The following is a 22,630-nucleotide window of genomic DNA, read 5'->3' as shown; positions in this document are numbered from 1 at the left end:
GTGTGTTTATGCTGTTCACTGTACATGATGTTTATCTTGTTGACAACAACTGTGTAAAGTTTCTGATCTCTGGGAACAGGCATTTTGGTGCTGTTGACCTTTTTGTATCAAAAAGTATATTCGGAACAAGTGATCCAAATATGTGCCAACTGTGTCAAACTGTTTTATTACAATTTTAGCTCCTCTATGAACATAAAACATACATTTTGATGTGTTGTAGGCCACTAATACCTTATAACTGCTAAAAACGTGTAAATATGAGTTTACCCATGAATTTCCCATATAGAAGTGAAAAACCCAAAAAACAAAATATTTTTGTATTGGTATAATAATACATATATCTAACAAAATGCGCGTCCAAAAGGCTAATAAAATCAGAAAACGTTATGCGTAAAATGTAGTCGCCTCCTGCCCATCTAGGCTCTTTACAGCCTTACGCACGTGAATACAGAGGATTCTGTGTGTGGGACCCCTAAGTCCCGCCCCGCATTCTAAAGCTATTCTTATTGGCTGGAATAATATGTCAATTAAAGTCCACTAAGTCACTGCTAACGTTAGCTATTTGGCTAAAAACACGTTAGCTTTGCGCGTGGGAAGCAGCGCATTTTTTTCCTCCGGAGGCTGTAGAGAACAAACCCGTCGATCCATCGTGGATGGTCTCATTCTGTAGGCAACAGTCTGAAGAAAAGATCGATGTCAAACACCATCTTATAACTCAAACGAGTCACTTGTTATGGACAGAGAAATGCGTCGGACGAGCCTTAATCCTGAATATCGTCAAAGAAGAAAACTTTGTTTACTTGACAATATCTCGAAATCGGAAAACTTCAGGAAAAATACAAGTGGATATTGTTTTTCAATGGTTCCTTATGGAAAGACTAAGTACAAGGATGTACAGAATTAAAGCCGTTTCGTCCATCATAAACAGCAAACAGGACATGCGTTTGTAAAAGTTGAGACTTTCTCAAAAACTATTGGCAATTGCTTCTTGGGGCATATTATTCAATGTAAATCAATGACATATTCGTTTTGTTGAGGAAAATAAGCTTTAAAATGATGTATGGCTTGCTGGTATTGACCATCGAAATAAAAGTGATGATGTAAGAGAATATTAGAGATACGGAAAATGCGCGCCGGCGCGCAGATGATTTGTCAGCTCTTGTATGAGTTTGTTGAAGGAGAGTTTATCATCGATCCAGATGCTCAAGTATTTGTATTAAAGTACTTATATAAATATATATATTTGTGGGTCACTAGAGTCTCCTTTGGAGAACAGCAGACATTTAGTTTTATTTGAATTCATTCATTATTTTAAATCCTCTTGAATATTTTGAATCACTTGTGCAGCAGGAGGCACTCTAACATCCAAATTGCATCATCTGCATACAAGTGGATGCTGCTGTGTTTTAGATGATGCCCAGGTGCAAGGACAGAGCCTTGAAGAACACCTTTATTAAGATAAGAAACAGCTTGAGTTCTATTTGTGAGGTAATCTGAAAACCATTTTTAGGAATTCATATCAAACCCAACAACATCCAAACGAGAGTACAGTGATCTATTGAATGTGATAGTAATAGTACTGTGTCCTGGTCTAAAACCAGACTGGTAGCTAGAGTAGGCCTCTTTACAAAGCCTCTTCTTACCCCTGCTCCTATGTTGAGGCGCTCGGGCTCCTGGCGGCTGCGGTTGGATCTCCTAACACCGTACACATCTGGATGCTCCTCCCACATCTGCATCAAAACACACCGGTTACATACAACAGCCCTGCTCTTTAAGTAACTTAAGTAACCTTCAAAGTGAGCTTACCTTCTTGACATCGGCCAGTCTCTCTTTGCGGCACACGGGCTTGTCCTTGGCCTCGCTGTTGCAATGGGACTTGGACTCGTCAGATTCTGCTTGGCTGTCAGATTCAGAGGAACTGTTGGATTCCGAGTTATGGGACCTGCCGCGCTCGCTGCCACGCTCACTGCCGCGCTCGCTGCCACGCTCACTGCCGCGCTCGCTGCCAGCGCCGCGCTCGCTGCCGCGCTCACTTTCCCTGCCACGCTCACTCTCCGACTGGCTGCCCGACTCCGAAGCAGAGCGGTTTGACTCTTCTGAGGCAGAGTTACTAAAAAGATGAACAGAATTGTGGAAAAAGACATTTTAGCGATACAACCAACTAAAATATCATTTACTGTATTTTACAAAAATAGGAATTCAATAATGATATACCGGAACTTTGACATGTAGCAAACCCTTCACCATTTGAAAAATTAAACATTTCATTCAAAACTATTTAAAGAAGACATTATTATTAGGCCCGAGCGCCACAAGCTGGCGAGAGGCCTATTAGTTCCGTAAGGCCGTGCTGCGAAAGTGCGCACGAAATCGAGGCGGTCGTCATCCTCATGTAAAGCACTCATTTGCGCTAAGTAGCTCACGAATACGTTCCCCATCTCTTGCATGTTCCATGCATATAAGCATGTAATGCAAAAATTTAACATTATTACTGTATAGAGGGCCAAAAACACAAAGTGGGCCGAGCCCACTCAAATTTAACGAAAGTACCCATCAGTGACCAGGGAAAATACTATAGTATAGTAGTATAGTTTATGATATTAGAAAAATGGGAAACATTGTTTTCGCATCGGAATATTATTCTTTCTTTCTTCTTCTCGGGACCAACCCCCCCTATTTTTCACCCAGTGAACATTGACGAAAAGCCCAAAAAATTTGAACACCTCTAAAAATCTCCTTTTCCTAACATAAAAAAAAAATAGCACGTCAGTGCCGCCAAATGTACCAAAAATGCATTGAGAGATAGGAATTGACCCCCAAAAAATCTGATCGTAGAATCATGAAATTTGGCACAGAGGGAGATTGTGACAAGAGAAGTAAAAAATATTATTACGGCTGTCCGCCCAACCAAATGTCGGCCATATTGGTTCCCAAATGTCGTACTTTTACCAACTCCTCCCAGGGCGTTGGCCCTAAAAAGCTGAAATTTGGTGAAAATGGTGCTGAGGAGTGGGACATCAAAAGTTATTCAAATTACTTCAAAAAACTCTAGCTAGAATTTCAAAAACTCCTCCAAGGGCGTTAGCCCTATTAACCTATTAACCTGAAATTTGGTGAGACTCATCTTCAAGGGTGGACCACCAAAAGTTATCCACATTTTTTTTCTAAGAGTCATGGTCTCTGTACAGCCAAGAATTCAAAATAAAATTGCTTTTTGAATGGTAAAACGAAGAGGAGAAGATGTGACAGCATCATGGATTCAGCAGTAGGTGTAATAAAAGGAAAACAATTGGCGGCTCGTCTTGTGGCGGCGGCAGCGTGGCGAGGGCCAATCATTGCCTCTTGCGGCTATATTTATTATTATTGTTGAGTTGAATTTTGAAGGAAGCCAAACATTACTGCAAGTTGTAAACACAAAAAATCATTGTTGTGTTTCCCTCTGTAGCTGTGCGATGGAAGAACAGGTGGAGAAAGTGGCTTTGGTGCATTCACAGTCCAAAAACGGAGGCGATGGGCCCCGAGGCATGTCTGGGACCCTCAGATACTTCAGAGCTGAGTAGAGTTTAGTCAATATCATTATTTGCTCCAAGAGCTGCGGTTTGAGGATTTTTTTTTATCGTTGCAGGGTTTGTCTTGGGTCTTCTTCCGGGTCGTGTGCAGCAGTCACTGGAGTGTCATCTCTGATTGGCTGCTGCGCCCCGTCTGCCGCAGAAAAGTTGATCTTTGTTCAACTTTTCTGCGTCGGACGCTTTGGATGCTCTGGACGTGCGTCCAAAACGTCCGACACTCAAAACACGCATCTACATAGACTTTGAATGTAAACTGGACGCTTTGACGCGGAGGTATGAACGCTCCTTTAGGAGTAAGAAGGCTGCCACAGTGTTCAGGTGCTGGGAGTTGTAAGTAGTAAGAGCGGTTTTATTAGTTCAATGAATGTACATTTGTAAGATAGGTTTAAGTGATGTCTTATACATTTGAGCCCTTGCGTTTTACTTCTTGATACATTTATTTGAAAAGGGACATTGCATCTTAAACATCAGTACACAATATGAAATTTCCCCATGTGGGACAATAAAGGATTATCTTATCTTATCTTAAAGGCGGTATGGATGATTTTTCGGCAATTTGAGAACGCAGGCAGAAGTGCATGCGCACTCCCCCGTGTGGACTGATACAACACGCACGTGTGTTTGTTTATTAGCGCAACAGATCACATCGCATCGCTCGTCTCCCATTGAGTTCTGTCCACTTCTGCGTCAGCTCGAACTGTCTTTCTCCGTCTTCATTTTGCCCCGTACACTGAGGGACCTATATTATGATAGATCCATGCGCTTAGGCACACGGAAACGTGAGGACGAACCGCACGCGGCTGCAGGTGAGCGATAGGTGCGTTTTATGATTGATACATGGCAGGACAAATGATTTATCCACGCCACGAGGAAATATGATAAAAAATTTGGTGAAAAAAAATCATCCATACCACCTTTAAATGTTAGCTCATACAAGTTAATTTTCATCAGAGTTGTATTGACATTCAGCACACACATAGTTTTAAAAATTGGTCTATTTGTCCTCAATCACTTTGAGATGCAAGTAGGGATGCGTACCGGTACGAGGGACCGGATCTGGACTTGTAAAAACGTTCCAAAAAAACCGAAACCCCGGTGAATCGGTTCTGGACTCATAAAGAATTTAGCGCTCACAGACTATATCCTTTTCGTTCTAGAATCTAGAACATCTTAAACCTTTTATTGATCGCGAAATTTGCGCTGGAAAAGACGTAAACACTGCCATGCGCCGCTGTCAATGGAGGACACGGACCCTAATTAGTGACGCACGCGTCTTCCGGGCAGAAGTTCAAGCCGGCGAAATAAGTTTAAAGATGCGAGTGACAGAACCGTGTATCCACATGTGAACACTGAAGTGAAGCCGGTGAGATTGCTGGCTTTATTTGAACTGTTTTAAACCGTGGCCGCCGCTTACGTTGATTGTGATGGTTAATGTGATGCGTGCGTGGCTGCGTGTTAAAGGGGCGGGGTCAGCGTGGTCTTGTCTGGGTCTGGGTGTAAATATGAATGGAATAACTTAAGTGTTATGTTGTGGTGTAAAGTATTTGGCATTAAGTACATACAAAGTCAAAGTAATATTGCTTAATTGCTGCATTCATTAATTGGAGTTTTTATTTTGTATTTGTATTCTACAGTTGTTAAATATGGTCTGGTGTTTAATGATGCTAATATGATGTATTATTTTGATTTGTTGTGTAAAATATTTTCATATTCTACTTTTGATACTGCTAAGTTGATTGCTTTATAGTGATTCAAGTTGACTTTTATGCTAGTTTTTGTAACACTGTCATTTTACACTGTGACTTAATTATTTACACTGGTGTATTGTCTGTTTGAAGGGTTTTACCTGACTTTTAATGCCAATGGATCTGTAACATTAAAGAGTGGAAATGTGTCTAAAGGCAAAACATAGTATCAGATGAAACAGCTGCTTTGACCTCTTGACCCAGACTGACTGTCAACAACACTCAACATGCTCTTGTTGTTGACTTTAGTCTTGAGTTGTTCCTCAAGTAATGTGTGTTAACTGTTAAGCTATAGTTTAGCAGCTAGTACAAGTTGAGTTTATTTCACTCTGCAGTTAAGCCTTGTGTTTGATAGTTGTCCTTGTTCAAGTGTCTTCAACTTAATTTAGTGAAGTAGCTTGTGTTATGCTGGTATAACATTATGAAAATATGGCATGTGTTCAGGTCTGGACTCATTAGGTCCGGACCTGAACCTAAACCTCTGGATTCGAATCCGGACTTGAACCTGAACGTGGGTTTAGGTATGCATCCCTAGATGCAAGTCTTCAAACTAACCCTACACATTAAAACAGAAGAATTTTACATTTAGCCAATTTAGGCAGTGCAAGCATAGGTGTTTTTACTATAATAATGTACATTTAATTTGAACAGTGATTATGAGCCTCTTTTCTAAGGGTCAAAGGGGGAAGCACTTGAGAAATGACTTCAGATGTCATGGCAGCTGTCAGAGGCCAGGCAGAACCAAAGGTCAGAGAAGGCTATACTTGGCACAAATGTGAGGTACAAACTTCAGTGCCTGTGTTATATCATGTGCCACATATTAATAAAACATGGGACAAACTCCCCCAGCTTTAAAGCTTCGAATTCCAAAAGGATACTTACAAGTTGTGTTTACAATAAATAGATCAAGTTAAGGTGGGAGCAGCACATAACCCGCTCGGGTCTGGATGACCCACAGGCTTCCCCCTCCTCCCCCACAACATGTTTTATGCTTAGGCCACAGTTATTTTATTACTTGGTTTACGGATTTTTAAATGAAATATATTGAACAGGCGGACGAAATATAAACAAGTATAATTTCAATTTCAAAAGATTTTTTCTTCCAGGTTTGCTCAAATAGCACCATGGGAAGACATGGGGGGGGAGACACGACGCACAGGAGCGTGTAACAGTAGATTTAGCGTGTTTTGCATAGGTAGAACTGACTCTTCTAAGTGTGCACCTTTAGTCACGGCAAAACACGCTGGAGAAAATGTGGTAAACGGGTTTAAAATGTGTATTTGTGATATAAAGGATTTGGCGCCGCGCGTAGCAGACAGGGAAACGGGCGCGCGCGTCTTCACATGCTCTCCAGGGACCGTGCACAGGGACGGACCCGCCCCGTCAGACTCACGCAGGATTTTGGCGGAAAATTGCTTCACGCACTTTTATCTTTTGATTTAATACAGCTTTTTATATTTCATTTAATGCTATTTTCCGTTGTCGGCGGTACTTTATAAAAAACATTTGATAATAATTTATTTTATTTATATTGTAGAAATAAATCATCTTAGTGCGACAAAGCCCAAGTAATAAAATACCGCGGCCTTAGGCCCAAAAAAAAAATGGTGTGTTTCCGGTAACATTGGGGGGGAAATCCAGGTAGGTAGGTCAAATTTAAAAAATATATATATTTTAAAATCCTGCAGAGTTTTCTTTTCTCAGAAATGAGCGCTTTGTGACAGCGTGAGAGTTGTTGTTGTAGTCCGGGGCGCACTGTGCAGTCATTACAAAATCATCTGATACCTCATCATGATGTTCGTTGAAAATGTTGAAAAATGTCTTAGACTTTTACGTTCACTATTTTTCTTATTGTCACTTGATGATGTGAGCACTTTTCGGCAGTCAAGCCAAACAACTTCACCGCTGAAACACCGGGCGTGCATATCGCCCCCGCCATGGCTGCCAGTCTGCACGCTGCCCAAATAGAGCATCTGCAAACATGGATGCGCCCGTAGGTGAAATCAAAAGTGCAGCAATTTTCATATCTTACGATCCCCACAGATGATTTTTTTCCCACGGCTTTTGGATTCGCTCTCACAATTTGACATTCTCGAAACGTACGGCCATTAATATGTGATAACATGTTTACGGTCGGGTTTTCATTATTTTGAAATCCAGGTCGGTCGGGTTACCGGAAACACATCATTTTTTCTTCTTCGCCTTAACAAACAAATAGAAAAGGTGTTTCTATCTTAAAAGGAATAATACAGGATTTTTGGCACGCAATCTGAGTCTCATTTCCGCATGGCGTGGACAGCAGCGTGCTACCAGGGAAATTTGCATGCTGCGTGCTGATTGGTCGACGACATTTGTGTGCTTGGCTCTGTTTGGCCGCCGAGCCGTGGTCCGGAAAATGCCGAAGCTACTCGTTTTTTCGCCTAGTCGGCCACCGTACCCCCGGACAAAATTATTTGGACGGGGTGTTATCAAATCCTCTCTAAAAGCCTGCGTGCTGCTGCACACCTGCAGCCACGTTCCCAGGATAGCAGCACATTCCCCTGGCTTCACATGCGTGATTCATATGCCGGTCTGTGTTTAGCGAGTTTCTTCAGTGTTCAGTACAAAATGATGACAGAGAAAGACTGAGTTCAAGCTCAGAAGAGACGGGAATCTGCAAAGACAAAAGATGATGCGATCTGTCGCGCTAATAAACAAACGCACGTGTGGCAGTGGAGCTGCTGCGCGCTTCCGCACAAGGTTTGATGGGAGGCGGCCTCTTGGAAAGAACAGGAGGGTGAGGGGTGAGTGTGGTAAGTGTGCGCATGCACACTTTTTAAAAAGCGACTAACAGTTGCTTGAGTTCTCAAATCGGCAAAAAAAATCCTCTATTATTCCTTGAACAGCTTTTCACATTGTCCTCTTGTGTTAAAGCGGTGAATTACAGTGACAGGTTTTAAAGAGGAAGTGTACAAAACATGACAACAAGAGATCCTTTAAACTGGTCTACAGTGGTCTCAGAGGGTGTGGCTGGAGACAACAGCTGCAAGGTCATAGAAGACAAGAGCAGCACCCATGAAAGGAAAGAGCAGTGTACAGCAGTGTACACCAGAGTACAGCAGTGTACACCAGAGTACAGCAGTGTACACCAGAGTACAGCAGAGTACACCAGAGTACAGCAGTGTACACCAGAGTACAGCAGTGTACACCAGAGTACAGCAGTGTACACCAGAGTACAGCAGTGTACACCAGAGTACACCAGAGTACAGCAGAGTACAGCAGTGTACACCAGAGTACAGCAGTGTACACCAGAGTACACCAGAGTACAGCAGAGTACACCAGAGTACACCAGAGTACAGCAGTGTACACCAGAGTACAGCAGTGTACACCAGAGTACAGCAGAGTACAGCAGTGTACACCAGAGTACACCAGAGTACAGCAGTGTACAGCAGAGTACACCAGAGTACAGCAGAGTACAGCAGAGTACACCAGAGTACAGCAGAGTACACCAGAGTACAGCAGAGTACAGCAGTGTACACCAGAGTACAGCAGTGTACACCAGAGTACAGCAGTGTACACCAGAGTACAGCAGAGTACAGCAGTGTACACCAGAGTACAGCAGAGTACAGCAGAGTACACCAGAGTACAGCAGTGTACACCAGAGTACAGGTGAGCAGCCAACACTCACTCTGAGAGAGAGAGAGAGAGAGAGAGAGAGAGAGAGAGAGAGAGAGAGAGAGAGAGAGAGAGAGAGAGAGAGAGAGAGAGAGAGAGAGAGAGAGAGAGAGAGGGGGGGGGGGGGGGGGGGAGAGGGAGGGAGAGAGAGAGAGGGAGAGGGGGAGAGAGAGACGTACCTTGACGCATTGCTGTGAGTGGAGCCTTCTTCCTCGAGTTTCTTACTTTTACTCTTCATCATCGCAGTGTGTCCCTGTGAGGATGTCCCTGTGAGGATGCTTATCCTGACTGTGATATTAAAAGGTTGGACTGTAGGCCTTAACTCTCATACAAGTTGTGTAAAAGTGGCTTTGCTTGGATGGCACTACAAACATAGAAATGAACGCAAACCAACTGTCAGACATGATTTCCTGGAGAGAAACCTGTAGCTGTGTGCTAGCCCCGGTGACCGGCTGTCTCCTCCAGAGCCCCGGAAAGAGCAGCACGCACTGCCCAATTGTTACTGCGTCATCACACGACTATTACCAACAAACAGCACTTTTAATCACAACTAAATAGTCGTCCGTGGGTCGCAGGAAGCAGCTACACGAGACAAACTGAAAGCTACAATCCAACGGCAGAGGAACGAAACTTAACTCCGCTACAATGCAGACTATTTCATAATATTGAATAAAATACTGTAAAAATGAGCGCAAAACGTTAAATAAAAGTAGTATCCCATGTGCAAAGGCTGCAGGCCCGCTGGAGCTCCTCTGTCACACACAGGGAGCAGCGCACAGAAAATGGAGGACGGCCATGGCTGCCACAGCCTGCTGGAAAACAACGACAGCACAATCCCTCCTGTCGCGGCCGCGGACGGCTCCAAAACCGCTCCAAAACTACCAAAACGACTCAAAGTATGTCCGGGAAAGGCCAAGCGCACAGAAGTGATGTTTAAGGGGAGAAACCGGGCCAGAAAGCGTGTGCAGAAGCCTGTGCACCTTCCAGGGCTGAGTCGCCATCTACAGCTCCTTCCCTAGCTCCGAGCTTTGCCTTTGATTGACGTTATTTCCATTTAGCCCACACTCAGGTGATACTCAAGTCCCTCCCCTTTTCCTTTATTTTCTTTCTTTATTCAACCCTTACAAATAAATACAGTCTACAATCATAGTCTACACATACAAACATTCACCCACGACGTTTAGGAGCCAGAAGTGGACCATTAAAACAAGCTGGCCATGAGTTAAAGATGTTTTACAGTCTCTTTACATCACTTCCTGCACTGACAGGAAACTGGAGGAGCAGAAGCCATTTTAGACACTGTACAGTCCCAATGTCTGTTCAAAATGATAACTAATGGATGTCATGTCAATGTTTAACTCGAACGATGTTTGAGTAGCTCCAGCATCAGTTAATATTTACTTCAGTGTATTCATGTTTGTACATATTAGTACAAAATACTAAAGGGTCTTAACTGGGTGAAATGGAAAAGCTGTTTTTTTCTTATTGAGGGAAAGTTGATGAGTAAACACTGTATTTTAGTTTTATTTGCAACATTGTTGCAACGCTAAACTAATAAAATAAAGCCAGGGAAAAGATTACATCATTTACTTTATTAAAGACAGCAATGAAAATATACAAAGACTGATTTTGTAAGTAAAAAATTACAGTCCAAATAATTCTCTTGCGGCGAAACCGTAAAAATGTCCACAAAAAAAAAAAAAATCCAAAGCGCGACACCAGTCCAAAAAAAATTACTAGCGGTTTAGCCAACCGCCATCTTCACGTTAAACGGATCGTCCACATCTCCATTATCCAGTGGGAGGGTTCTTGACAGCATAAAAAGAGGGAAAACGTTTAAGCCCACATATGTTGTTCAGTTTATTTCAACCCAAAACATTTTTCACCTGAAACTGAAATGCTAACAAGTTTGGCAAAGGAGCTAATCGAGCTAATCAAGCTAGCTAGCATTTTAAGTTCAGCAGGTATTTAGCTGGGGGGCAGAACTAGCATGTTTCAAACCCTTAAATGAATGAATCAAAAGAACTAAACCCAATTGTGAGAAAATACATTGTCAAAATTTTAAAAATGCTAAAACAGTTTAAATGTCATGCTCCGCTCCAGAACAAAATGCCAAACACACATATCACACATTACTAAAACGTTCTGTACCATTGTTCCTAGCGGACATGCAAAAGCACACATCATAGAAGAACCTGAATAGTCTTGATACAAATGGATTGCTAATCATTTCAAAAAAGTTAAGTCTGTATTATAATGCTTTGGTTCAAAAAAAAATTCCAAATACGACCACTAGGTGTGCAGTGTAACTCTTGAAAGCAACATTTATAGCACCACTCGTTTGACATCGGAACATTTAGAACAGTAAATATATCCACAGTAAAATACGATGGTTCAAATGAACCAAAGGAGTAAGAGTCCAGATAAACTGAGACATGAACATGTGGATCACTCAAAGCATTTACAAAATATCGGTCTAATTTGATCAGCTCCGGTCGGTCACTTATTTAAAATGGGTAGCAGAGTTAAAACACATCAATAGCGGTTACGGTCCAAAAATGTGAATATTCATGCCAGTCAAGTAAGCAGTTGACCAGTTACTGTTCAGAAACAATGCAGACAAAGCAGCCTAAAAGTGTAAAAAGGGCCGTGCTTTGTGGTGAACATGTGTCTTACCTACAGTCGTCTTCTTGTGTTCAAGCGAAGAGTCGCCCCCTGTGGGAGGAAGAATGATCAGTCTCAGGTGTACAGTACCAATTGAAATGTTTCAATTTATGTCAAACAAGTTGCACATTTTATGTAATTAATGCAGTCATATCCTAGAAGTGTCATTGTTTTATAGTGGCCACTAGAGGGGAAATGGTAAACTGCAAGTTTACCTAAAGCAGGTCTTCAAGTTCTCAATTCTCAAAAGCTTAAAATATATTACTTCTATACATTGTAATATACTGAAAATGGAATCCCGGTCCATCAGTTTGCTGGGTTTAAATGGTGTGGTTCCATTTAAAATATGTTCGCACGAGTTGCGAGAAGCTGTCGATGGGAGTCGGTCGTCATTGTCCAGAGATATGCCACACAACAACCACTTTGCGAGCAAATGACCGTTATATTTACAGGTATGGTAAGGTGGGTTAAATTTAGGCAGGTATGCTAACCAGCCGCAGAGCTCAAGTGAAGCTCTGGCTGGGCCACTACCATGTGTAGTTGGGGCAGATCTTAAAGAGTAGGGTCGATTAAACTTCCTATAGTCTGTGATCTGTCCTTTTCCTCTGTATCTACTGCGTTGTATCAATGAAATTTCCCCATGTGTGGACAATAAAGGATTATCTTATCTTATCTTATTTCAAGACTGAGGATTTAAAGTCTTGGAAAAAGCCAAACGCTAATTAACGATGCGCTCTATGCTTTCTGGACTTTTCCTTTGCAGTACCAATGGACTGGCCACTAGTCCACCTCACCACAGGTTTAAGCTAGCGATAATGGTTCACAGTGATTGGGCCAAGAAAACTAAAGCTTCTTTCAAGTGCAAATGATGCAGTTCAGTTGGTAGATTAGAGGGCGGGGCTTATTCAAACATGTGCTTTTTTGCATTTTGAAAAAAAATCTGGCACGACCGGCTGTTCTAAGCAAAACATGAAATGTTACCTACAGTTGTTCAGCTTTAAGTTCACTTATGACTAATGTACCGCCATTGTAGTCAAGTTGTTTTCAGGTTCCATCAACTAATCCTGACACCAACTTATTTGAAAACAAGTCTATAATCGCTTCATGGATATCAATGCAACTTCATAAGCTAGTTAGCCAATGCGAAAGACACGTGTACCCAGTTCAGCCTTCAGCAGACAGGCTTGTGGGGCGGCCCACTGACCAGGTACTTTAAGCTACCTTGTGTCATAGATGCATTAAGGCGCATTCAGACCATGCGCTCAGGTTTACACACCAAGTATACTGTGGGCGGTTGCTTCAAGCATTGGAGCAGAGTCATTTTTATCTGCCGGGGTCTTGTGCCCAGATTGGGAAGGATTGGGAAAAGCCAAACTTCAGCCCAAGTCACAGCACGGCAACGTATCAGGGGCTTCCTCCAAAGTAGGGGTCATTCTACAAGGCAGCAAGACGCGGATTTGCACGCAGTCCAAACGCGCATCAAAGATGAAAGTCTCAAAGGCAATGGTGTCCAACTAAAGGTGTTCGGCACGATTATGGCCTGAACGTAGAATAACCAGACCTGGGTGGTGCATTGACCCCACAAACCAGTCACAAGTTGGATTAGTGGTCAGTCTACAGTATTGCAGCCCAGAAGCATTCTTACCGTAGCGCATACAGTAAAAACAAAACGCTAATGTTTAGCTGATCGAGCACTTAGCTTTCAAAAAGAAATCAGGTTTTGTGGTGACCATTACCCTTTTTCAGATTAACTCAAGTTTGAAACCTACAATTGCCCATTTTCCCCTCTTGCGTAGCCTCAGCCTGCGCTAGCTTCACCGTTAGCCGCTAACGTGCAGATAGAGCTTAACGGGTTGGCTTAGCAATGAGTGTAGCAGACAACGTACACTTGCACATACCATTAAACATGGCCTTTGACACACAAAATCATACATAAATTTGATTAGTCGAAATATAAAGTAAACCAAAAATAGGATACTTACACATAGTCATCGTGACGAAAGTTTGTCTCATCAGTTTATTCAGTAGAACGCGAGTTCAACCCTTGAAACAAACAGATATAACGTTAATTCAGACAAGAGCGCGCCCTAGTGGTCATAAACATGGTGCAGTGAAATGAGAACAGCAGCATGGTGTGAAAATCTACACTTGAAATTTCACATACCATTTAAAGCAGGTTAGGCCCTTCAAATAGTCTGAAGAGATCTATGAAACATCAAAGGTATATCTGCAAAAAACAAACATATTACCAATCTTTTCACTCCATTCTGTAGTCATTTCAAAATATTTCAGTTTTGTCCTGGAATGTATACTATTGGTTTTGAATTTTCAAATTGGAACTAAAATTACAAATATTACAGACAAAATGGAGTATTGGTTTTGTTTTTTAAACCTTTTACTAGATTTGATTAACCAAACTATAAAAATGTAAAGAACAAAAAAATTATAGAAAAAGTTAACCCTCAAACCACCTCGTGAGAGAAGCTTTTCATTTATACATTTTATTGAAAACATGTCACATCAATATGATGCATTATTGTGTAAATGGTGTCTTTAAGTGTTTCAGGTGGCATGTTAAATAAAGTGATGTTTAGTGCTTATTTAAATGAGCCTTAGTCAGTACCTCAGTCTGTACCTCAAAGGGTTAAAGCCAACACCCTGTTTTGTATTTCGAAGTAAATCTAAACTTATATCCCAGAACAAACACTATTTCACTCCATCTATAGGCAATCATCCCATGTGCATTTAAAGAATAAACCAATGCATAATCCATACTTTAGTTTTTAATATAAAGATTTAATTGTCATATTTAAAACGTACATTTTAGTCCAATTATCCTAAAATATAAAGCTGGAGGCCATCGTGAGATTTCCCATATCCTGGAACATAATGAGAAAACCTGGAGTTTTTATCTTTTTATTTCAATATTTGAAATGTGAAAAATGTAAAAAATACGAAAACGTATTTAATTAATCGAATACATTTAAAATTCGTTTGGGTTTTTTCTGTATGAATGACAGTACACACTATTATAGACCATGGAATATTTTTTTGTTATTTTTACCAAATTTCCAACAAGGACGAATGTCCTTTCAAGGACAAAGGACATTTTAACTGCGCAGCAAGAGAAAAGCTCAAAAAGGACGAAAACTGAGACAAGTTTCGATAAAAAGACATGGCTAACTGCAAAATGGAGACAAGCATTAAACACTGTGGACACTCCAGCACTGTTTAAGACCAATTACAGTCCAAAAAGTCTTTTTTTAATTCGACGAAGAGGCCGACCATGGCCATTTTCCCCTCACTGCAGTCTGCTGTCGTTTTGCCTCCATTTTGTCATGCAGCCCGACTGTCGCTTTGAAAGAGAGAAACGCCACATTGGAAGAGAATACTCACCCAGAGTGTGTCCTGCAGGCTCTGTCCGCGCCCCGGGGCTCTGGGGGCCACATTCTGGCGGTTTTGGGGTGTTTTGGGGCAGTTGTCGGAGCTCAGCGCTCTGTGCCGCTCTGTGCCGCTCTGTGCAGCTCTCTCCAGCTCTCTCCTCGGCTGTCTTCTTCTTGTGACCGCCTCCTCGCTCCGCCTGAGCTCATATCCTTGTACGGCTCTGCCCACCGGCCGGCCCCCAGCCGGCCCCCAGCCGGCCCCCAGCAGGGCCCCGCTCCACCTAACAACATGCTACGGACTCTTCTCTGGCTTTTACAGTTGTGTACATGAGTTTTGCTTCTAGATCGAATTGTGCTCTACAATTAGCCATTGGTATTTCATTCATAATATTAACCAACCAAACATGAATGAGGAGCAGAGATGAGATCAATCTAATCTTCTCTGCCCCTTTTTTCAACGTTCAACATTCAACTCGCATCAATAATGAATAAGACAAAGCAGAGTTCCAGATGCATAATCACAGACAGCATGTTAAAACCTTTATGTGTAAATACTTCACCCAGAAACAGTTATGTTTATTAAAGTAAGTGCCTTTGTCTCTAAGCTAATGCTAACACATAAGAAAATAATAATGCCCATTGTGTATTATTGTAATCAATTATGTTCAAATAACAGCACGAACTAACCTATTTACAAACCCATGTACTATTATCAAGTTTTTCTGTTTTATATTGAAGTTAATGTATGTTAGCCAGTGGCGTGCAGTCAGGGCAATCAAGGCAATCAGTGATTTACCAATTAAAGCTAGAATTACGTGTGTCACAACTAAATTTAACTTGTTCCGAAATATATGTTCCGAAATATATCAAAATGAAACCAGTTTTCCCCTCACTTCTGCTGCCGAAGCTGGAAGTCATTGTGTTTTCAGTGACCCCTACAGGCCACTTGGCTGTACTGTGGGAGCTGGAATACCCTTCTTCCACAGCTGCTCAGTATATGACCCTATTTAGAGGCCCGTTCATGCTCCGCTCTCTAACATGGGCTTTTAGAACCAGAGCAGACAGCAGCTTCTTTTAGAGGTCTGCACATGTGCTCTGAGGACAACGCAGGCTTAAACTGTGCTGGATAAACCTGTACGATATCCAGATAAGCCCATGACTTCCAGCTATGAGCAGACACACCTCTCACCGCTGCTGCAAAACTTGGCTTTAAAATCATCATTTGACCCACATAACTCCAAAGAGGAAGAACAAAAGGCACAGCCTACACCTTGGCTCTTGTCTGGTGTGGTAGATCTGGAATCACAATCATCCAAGATGACGCCTGTGTCACTGCTCGACTCCTGTTATGCCGCTTATTTGTGACGATCGTTACATCGTATGCAGTTTTATCAGCCCAGACATTAGTCTGTTGTGTGTCTGCTGTGCGGGTTTATGACCGTGGCGCACTTTTCCGCATCAAAGCGACGATGGAGTCGCTTTTCGACACATGGGACAGGTACAAACAAGCCTTTCCGCCACCCCTTGTTTGTCCACCCAACTCACCTGACGTTTTGCTGCTGTCCCGAGGCCCGGGGAAGAGGAGGAAGCAGAGGAGACGAGGCACAAGGTCTGGTGTGCAAGTCAAGCGCAGACGAGCCTTGTGTTCGGAGCACACGAGCCTGGACATTGGGACACGTGCTCGGTGCTTTGCCTGGTCCCGCTCCTCCATGTTTGCGGCTGTTCGCCGTCTTCGCCGCCTGCCCGTGTCATCGCGGCTGCTTTCCCGCCGCCTGCACGGGCCATCGCGGCTGCTTTCCCGCCGCCTGCACGGGCCATCGCGGCTGCTTTCCCGCTGCCTGCACGGGCCATCGCGGCTGCTTTCCCGGAGCTTGCCCGTGTCATCGCGGCTGCTTTCCCGCCGCCTGCACGGGCCATCGCGGCTGCTTTCCCGCCGCCTGCACGGGCCATCGCGGCTGCTTTCCCGGAGCTTGCCCGTGTCATCGCGGCTGCTTTCCCGCCGCCTGCACGGGCCATCGCGGCTGCTTTCCCGCCGCCTGCACGGGCCATCGCGGCTGCTTTCCCGGAGCTTGCCCGTGTCATCGCGGCTGCTTTCCCGCCGCCTGCACGGGCCATCGCGGCTGCTTTCCCGGAGCTTGCCCGTGTCATCGCGGCTGCTTTCCCGGAGCCTGCACGGGCCATCGGGGCCGCACCGGTCCTGGAGCCTGCGCGGGATGTGGCGGCTGTTTTCCTGGAGCCCGCGCGCCGCTGGAATTATGAGCGCTGGGGTCCACCGTCCGCTTCCTTGTCTTCGTCGGCTTACCGGCGAAACAGATGGGAATCACGTGACCGTAAGGCGTGCCTTCGACAGGTCCCGCTGCGCTCAGCTGAACCGATGTACGTGACGTCATCCACGGTCCGGCTCGGCTTGTTGAATGCCCGTTCAATTGCCAACAAAGCGTTTTCCTTGAATGAACATTTTACAAGACAAAACCTTGATTTCATGTGTCTTACGGAGACATGGCAGAGAGAGGGTGAGTTTATTCATCTAAATGAACTCTGCCCACCTGGCTGCTCCGTTTCTGCGATGCCTCGCCCTGGTCGACGTGGAGGAGGTCTGGCTGTCCTGTCCCAGGACCGTTACATGTGTAAAGTCATCGACTCACACACTTTCACTTCCTTTGAATCACAGATGATTAAGGTTGGTTCTTCAAGTCCTTTTTACTGTGTTTTAGTCTACCGGCCCCCTGGTCCTGCTGCTGTCTTTTTAAAGGACTTTAGTGACTATTTATCTTCTATTATAAAGCTGGAAAATGTTTTAATTCTTGGGGATTTTAACATTTGGGTCGATGGCTCATCATGCCCTGCAAAGGATCTTTTAACCTTGACCGAAACATTTAACTTTGAGCAGCATGTTTCAGGTTCCACTCACCAAAAGGGACACACTCTAGACCTGGTGTTTTCACTTGGCCTGAGTGTTGCTAACCTCTGTGTGGAGGATGTCCATATGAGTGATCATAGCTGTGTTTTATTTGAATTGAACTTTTCTCCTGAGCCTGTGCCTCAAACATCAGGTCTCAGAGGCGCATTATCACTGCAAATACAGCCGTCCAATTTTCTGCTATGTTTGATCCTCATTTGTTTATGAATTGTCTTGATGTGGACAGTTTAATTAATTCCTTTAACAGCCAATGTTTATCCATTTTAGATCAGGTGGCACCTGTAAAATCCACTCTGTCAACACAGAAAAAAGCTTGTCCTTGGATAAATGAAGATATCCTAAACCTAAAGAGACTATGTCGGAAAACTGAGCGTCTGTGGAAAACCTCTAGTCTTGAGGTCCATAGGTTACACCTCAGAGAGCTTGTGTCATCTTACAATGAAATGATGGAAAGTTCCAGAGCTGATTACTTCCGTCAGCTAATAACAGCCGTAGTCCCTCCCCGCCGGAAATGCAAGGTTCCGCCGGCCCAGATGGAGATTCTCACGGCTTCTTTGCATTGGAAGGAGGCGAGAATATAACTAATCATATAATTAAGATATGGCTTAACATGTCTGAAATGCAAAGTGCCATGTTGTTGGTTGCCCTGTCCGTTGCAGTGGCCGCTCAGCTGAAAGCAGTAGGACTAACCGGAGCACACTTGGATAAAGTCGAGCAGTGTATTTCAGATAATACGGATGATCTGCCCAGATGGAGGCCAGGATGACGATGCTGGAGTCGGAGAACTATATGAAAAATAAGATCCTGGATTTGGAGTCCAGATCTTGTTGACCTAATGTGAGGATTGTAGGAGTCTCGGGGAGAGAAGAGGAAGATTATTCCCTCCATCACAATCCAAAGATCACATCGTCATGGCAACCAAGACCAGCAGCTGATAAACCACGAGACCTGATAATGAGGTTTCTTAACGATCGTGTGAAGGAACTGAAGGCTGCAAGGGTTAAAGGAGACCTCCAGTACAAAGGCAAGCGAGTCTTCTTTGCTCCAGATATTCCATACGAGGTCCACGTGATAAGAGCGAGGACGCGTGGGCTGGGATGGGCGGTGCGCTGAGCTAGTTGCGGTGGTTAGAGTGGCAGCTCGGACGCCGTGCTCTTTCAAGCAACAACATTTTCGTGAGTTTAAAACACGCCGTTCTCTCCTCTTGTGCTTTAGCTGCGGCAGGTCCGAGCAGGACAAGCTTTGTGTGAAATAAAAGTGCCACAAGTCATTCCGTGCGCTCCGCGCACCACAGATTCACATGTTTTTAATTGATGGGACGGAACACAAAATTGCCTGCTATGCAGATGATGTTCTATTGTATTTGACCAAACCAGACATTACCATACCCAATGAAATGCATTTCCTTCAAGAAATTTGTCCTATGTCTGGATATAAATTAAATGTACAAAAAAATTACATTTTCTCTTGCTGGCGCCCCCCCTCTGACCTTTAAAAAGATTTACTCATTTAATTGGCAAACGGATCTCTTAGGTCTCTATGAAGTACCACATTTAAATATCTATCAACAATTCTGGAGAAAAATTATACCCCTCTTTTTAAGACCATAAAAAAATCTTGGAAAATGGAACCTCATCAGTCAAAAGATTGAAACTATAAAAATCAAGTTTTACCCAGATTTCTCTGTCTGTTCCAGACTCTTCCGATTTCTGTCCCCGACCGACTGTTTGATGAATGGAATAAAACAATCTCTAGATTTGTATAAGGTAAAAAAAACCTGTGTCCAAACACTTTACAATTATCGAAGAAAATAGGAGGCTGGGTTTTGCCATGTCTGAAAAATTACTTTATTTCAGCTAAAATCAGAGCATTGCTGGTGTGACCCAGAATATGAAGCTCAATGGAAACATATTTTCAGAAGAATTAGCCCTTTTGGCTAAAAGCGTGAGTCGCCGCTGAAGAGGAAAGCGTGCAGGGGCTCTCGTGTGCCTGAGGAAACGAGTCACACGAAGGCACTCACTGTCACAGTCTGCTCACCTCCTGTCTGCTGGTGTCTTTCCACTTTGCCAGTCAGCCACGCCTCCTCATCAGACCTACTTCCTCACCTGCCTCTACTCCCCTCTGCTGGTTGGCCACGCCTCCTCATCAGACCCACTCTCCACACCTGATACAGCTCTGGCTGCATTTAAGCCTTCTCCTGTCGCTGCACCAGTACCAGATTGTTCTCGTGTCATACCCGACTTTCCAGCATTTTTCCCCGGATTTATTCCCTGTTGCCGACCTGGCCTGTCCCTGACCTGCCTGCCTCGTCTCTGCCCTGGATATTATCTCTGCCTTCTGTCTTCGACCACAATTTTTGCCTGTCCTCTCTTGGTAAGATGCCTGCTCGACTCTGCTAAACCTCCTTCCTCTGGACCTGCCTGCCAGTTAAAACATCACCGGACTTGGTATGAACTGTTAAATTCTACTTTTGTATATAAAAGTCATAACCAAGCTATATTCCATCTGCCTGTGGTGCTTTTGGGTCCTCACCATACCAATGACACTAACCTGTGATTTTCCTCTCTAACGTGAATTCACTACCCAACAAACTGGACTAACTGGCGTTGCTGATGAGATGAGACAGACTTTTCCCCATCTCCTGTTTTGTGCTTCACAGATGTGGCTCAGCGAGTCCGTCCTGGACCCGTGGAGCTGCGCTGGGCTTGTCAGACCACGTCATGGTTCACCTGATCCCCAGGTACAAACCTGTAGTGAGAACTTCTACGAAGTGGACCAACGAGGCAGTGGAGGAGCTATGTGTTTGGACATTACAGACTGGGAGGTTTTCAGAGCTGCCACAGAAAGTTTGGCACAGTGACAACATATATTTGATTCTGTGAGGACAGCATTATACCAAGACACGCAAGTCACTTTCAACAATGACAAACCCTGGTTCACACCAAAACTGAGGCAATTAAGGCAGCAGAAGGAGGAAACGCACAGGGCCGGTGACACTACAAAGACGCTACAAAGACGCTAAGTATGGATTTAGCAGGGGTGTGTCGAGAGGTAGATCTCAGTACAACACTGAAGCAGCAGTTCGCCAAAAACAACCCTGCCTCTTGTGGGGAGTGAGCGCCGGCATCTCGCCAATTATAAGCCCAGAGCATCAGTTTGACACGGCCATCACTGAGTCCATCCTCCCCCCCCTCCATCACCGTGTGGTACGCTGGAGCGACAGCCAGGGACAAACGGAGATTACAGCGCATTGTGCACTCTGCTGAGGTGATCAGCTGCAGACTTCAATCTCTAAAGGACCTGTACATCTCCAGGGCTCTGGGATGAGCAGGTCGGATCACTGCTGACCCTTTTCACCCTGGACAGTGACTATTTAGTGGCCTCTGCCGTTCGACTCATGAACACTTCTTAAACACTGTCACTTTTAACCATAATTTAATCACTCACTGCACTGTTCACTTTCTGCACTATGTAAATTAAACTGTACATTTTGGCTACATTGTAAGGCTATTCTTTATCTTAACCTATTCTCCTATAGTAAATTTAAATTTGTTCTTTTTGACTTGCATAGGTTGCTGTTATCATTGTTCATTGTGTTGCACTGACTCACCAAAGCAAGTTATTTTTTATATATATATTATATTTAATTGTCTTATGGCGGTTGGCATCCAATGGCATTACTGCCAGACGTTATTCTTGGGGGCTGGTATTAGACTCTATTTGGACTTTATTCTAGACTTTTTATTCAGTTCAAAGCACATGAGATCCTCTTCCTCCATCTCCCCCCTGGTCAAATCAAATCAATTTATTTTTGTAAGGCCCAAAATCACAACAACAGTTGCCTCTGAGGGCCACACTGGTGCTCCTCAGTCTCCACTTGCTCCCTCCCAGCGCCCCACGGCATCCACCCGCCGCAACTGTGATCTCGTGTATCCACTGTAGACAGGAGACCAGCGTCACCCCCCTCCACCTGTACTTTGATCTCTCCAAAAGTAGACCTCCCCCACTCCGACTCCCATCCAGCGTGTCCTCCATCTCTGCCCACTCAAGCTCCCCTGCTCCAAGGAATCCTGCAGCCCCAGCAACAATCCAGATCCCTTCATCCCAAATTTGACGCCGCGGTCTGAACGGGCTGTAACAGATCATTTGTCGTTATCATCACATAGGATTTTGTTTTTGGGTCTCAGGACTCCTGTCATGGATACAATTACCAGCTATCTCTGGATCATCCTCCTGGCAGCAGCGAAAAAAAACAATTATGGATGACAATGTACCGACAATCGACTAGATCGACATTGGAAAAAATTACATTCAGACTCAATTTGAAAGGGGGAAAATGTGTGGTACAGTGGGCTATTGGTTTGAATTATGAATGCTTTAATTTATTTGTACTTTGTTTGATAGCTACTGTTCGCTTTTCTCTCTGGTCAGGTTAAGTTCTTGTGTTTTTGTTAAAAAAAAAAATAAAGGGTGTGAGGCAGGGCTGTGCCTGGTCCCCTCTGATGTTTGCGGTGACTTGGCACCATTGGCCCAATATTAGACAATTTGTGATGACTCAATTGATGGGACAAACCATAAAACTACCTGCTGCAGATGTCTTACTGTATTTAACCAAACCAGAAAGTTTCATCCCTAACGTGATGCATTTCCTGCATGATATTGGTCCAATGTCTGGATATAAATTGAATGTACAAA

At 43.8% G+C, this 22,630-nt stretch overlaps 1 protein-coding gene and 1 long non-coding RNA gene across 3 annotated transcripts in view; both read right to left on the bottom strand.

Annotated features, from left to right (window-relative positions):
* Positions 1-9,594, bottom strand: part of chd2 (chromodomain helicase DNA binding protein 2) — a 67,865-nt gene extending 58,271 nt beyond the window's left edge. For both annotated transcript variants that reach the window (XM_072435800.1, XM_072435802.1), the window contains exons 1-3: positions 9,148-9,594; positions 1,807-2,110; positions 1,644-1,730 (exon numbers count right to left, since the gene is read on the bottom strand). In XM_072435800.1, the coding sequence (XP_072291901.1) occupies positions 1,644-1,730; positions 1,807-2,110; positions 9,148-9,209 (453 nt within the window). In that variant the 5' untranslated portion in view covers positions 9,210-9,594. The remainder of the gene's footprint in view (positions 1-1,643; positions 1,731-1,806; positions 2,111-9,147) is intronic.
* Positions 9,595-10,540: 946 nt separating this feature from the next.
* On the bottom strand, positions 10,541-15,262 carry LOC140349567 (uncharacterized). Its single transcript, XR_011924543.1, has 5 exons — positions 15,029-15,262; positions 13,797-13,859; positions 13,615-13,675; positions 11,645-11,683; positions 10,541-10,776 (listed from the first exon to the last, which is right to left on the bottom strand). It is a non-coding gene; the product is annotated as an uncharacterized lncRNA (long non-coding RNA).
* Between the last annotated feature and the right edge of the window lie 7,368 nt (positions 15,263-22,630).

Source organism: Eucyclogobius newberryi, unplaced genomic scaffold (assembly GCF_026437365.1).
Source record: "Eucyclogobius newberryi isolate DKJ021-1_F unplaced genomic scaffold, fEucNew1.0.hap1 SCAF_7, whole genome shotgun sequence".
Classification (NCBI taxonomy): domain Eukaryota; kingdom Metazoa; phylum Chordata; class Actinopteri; order Gobiiformes; family Gobiidae; genus Eucyclogobius; species Eucyclogobius newberryi.
Note: the sequence above shows the minus strand (reverse complement) of the source record. Positions and strands in the feature narration are given on the sequence as shown.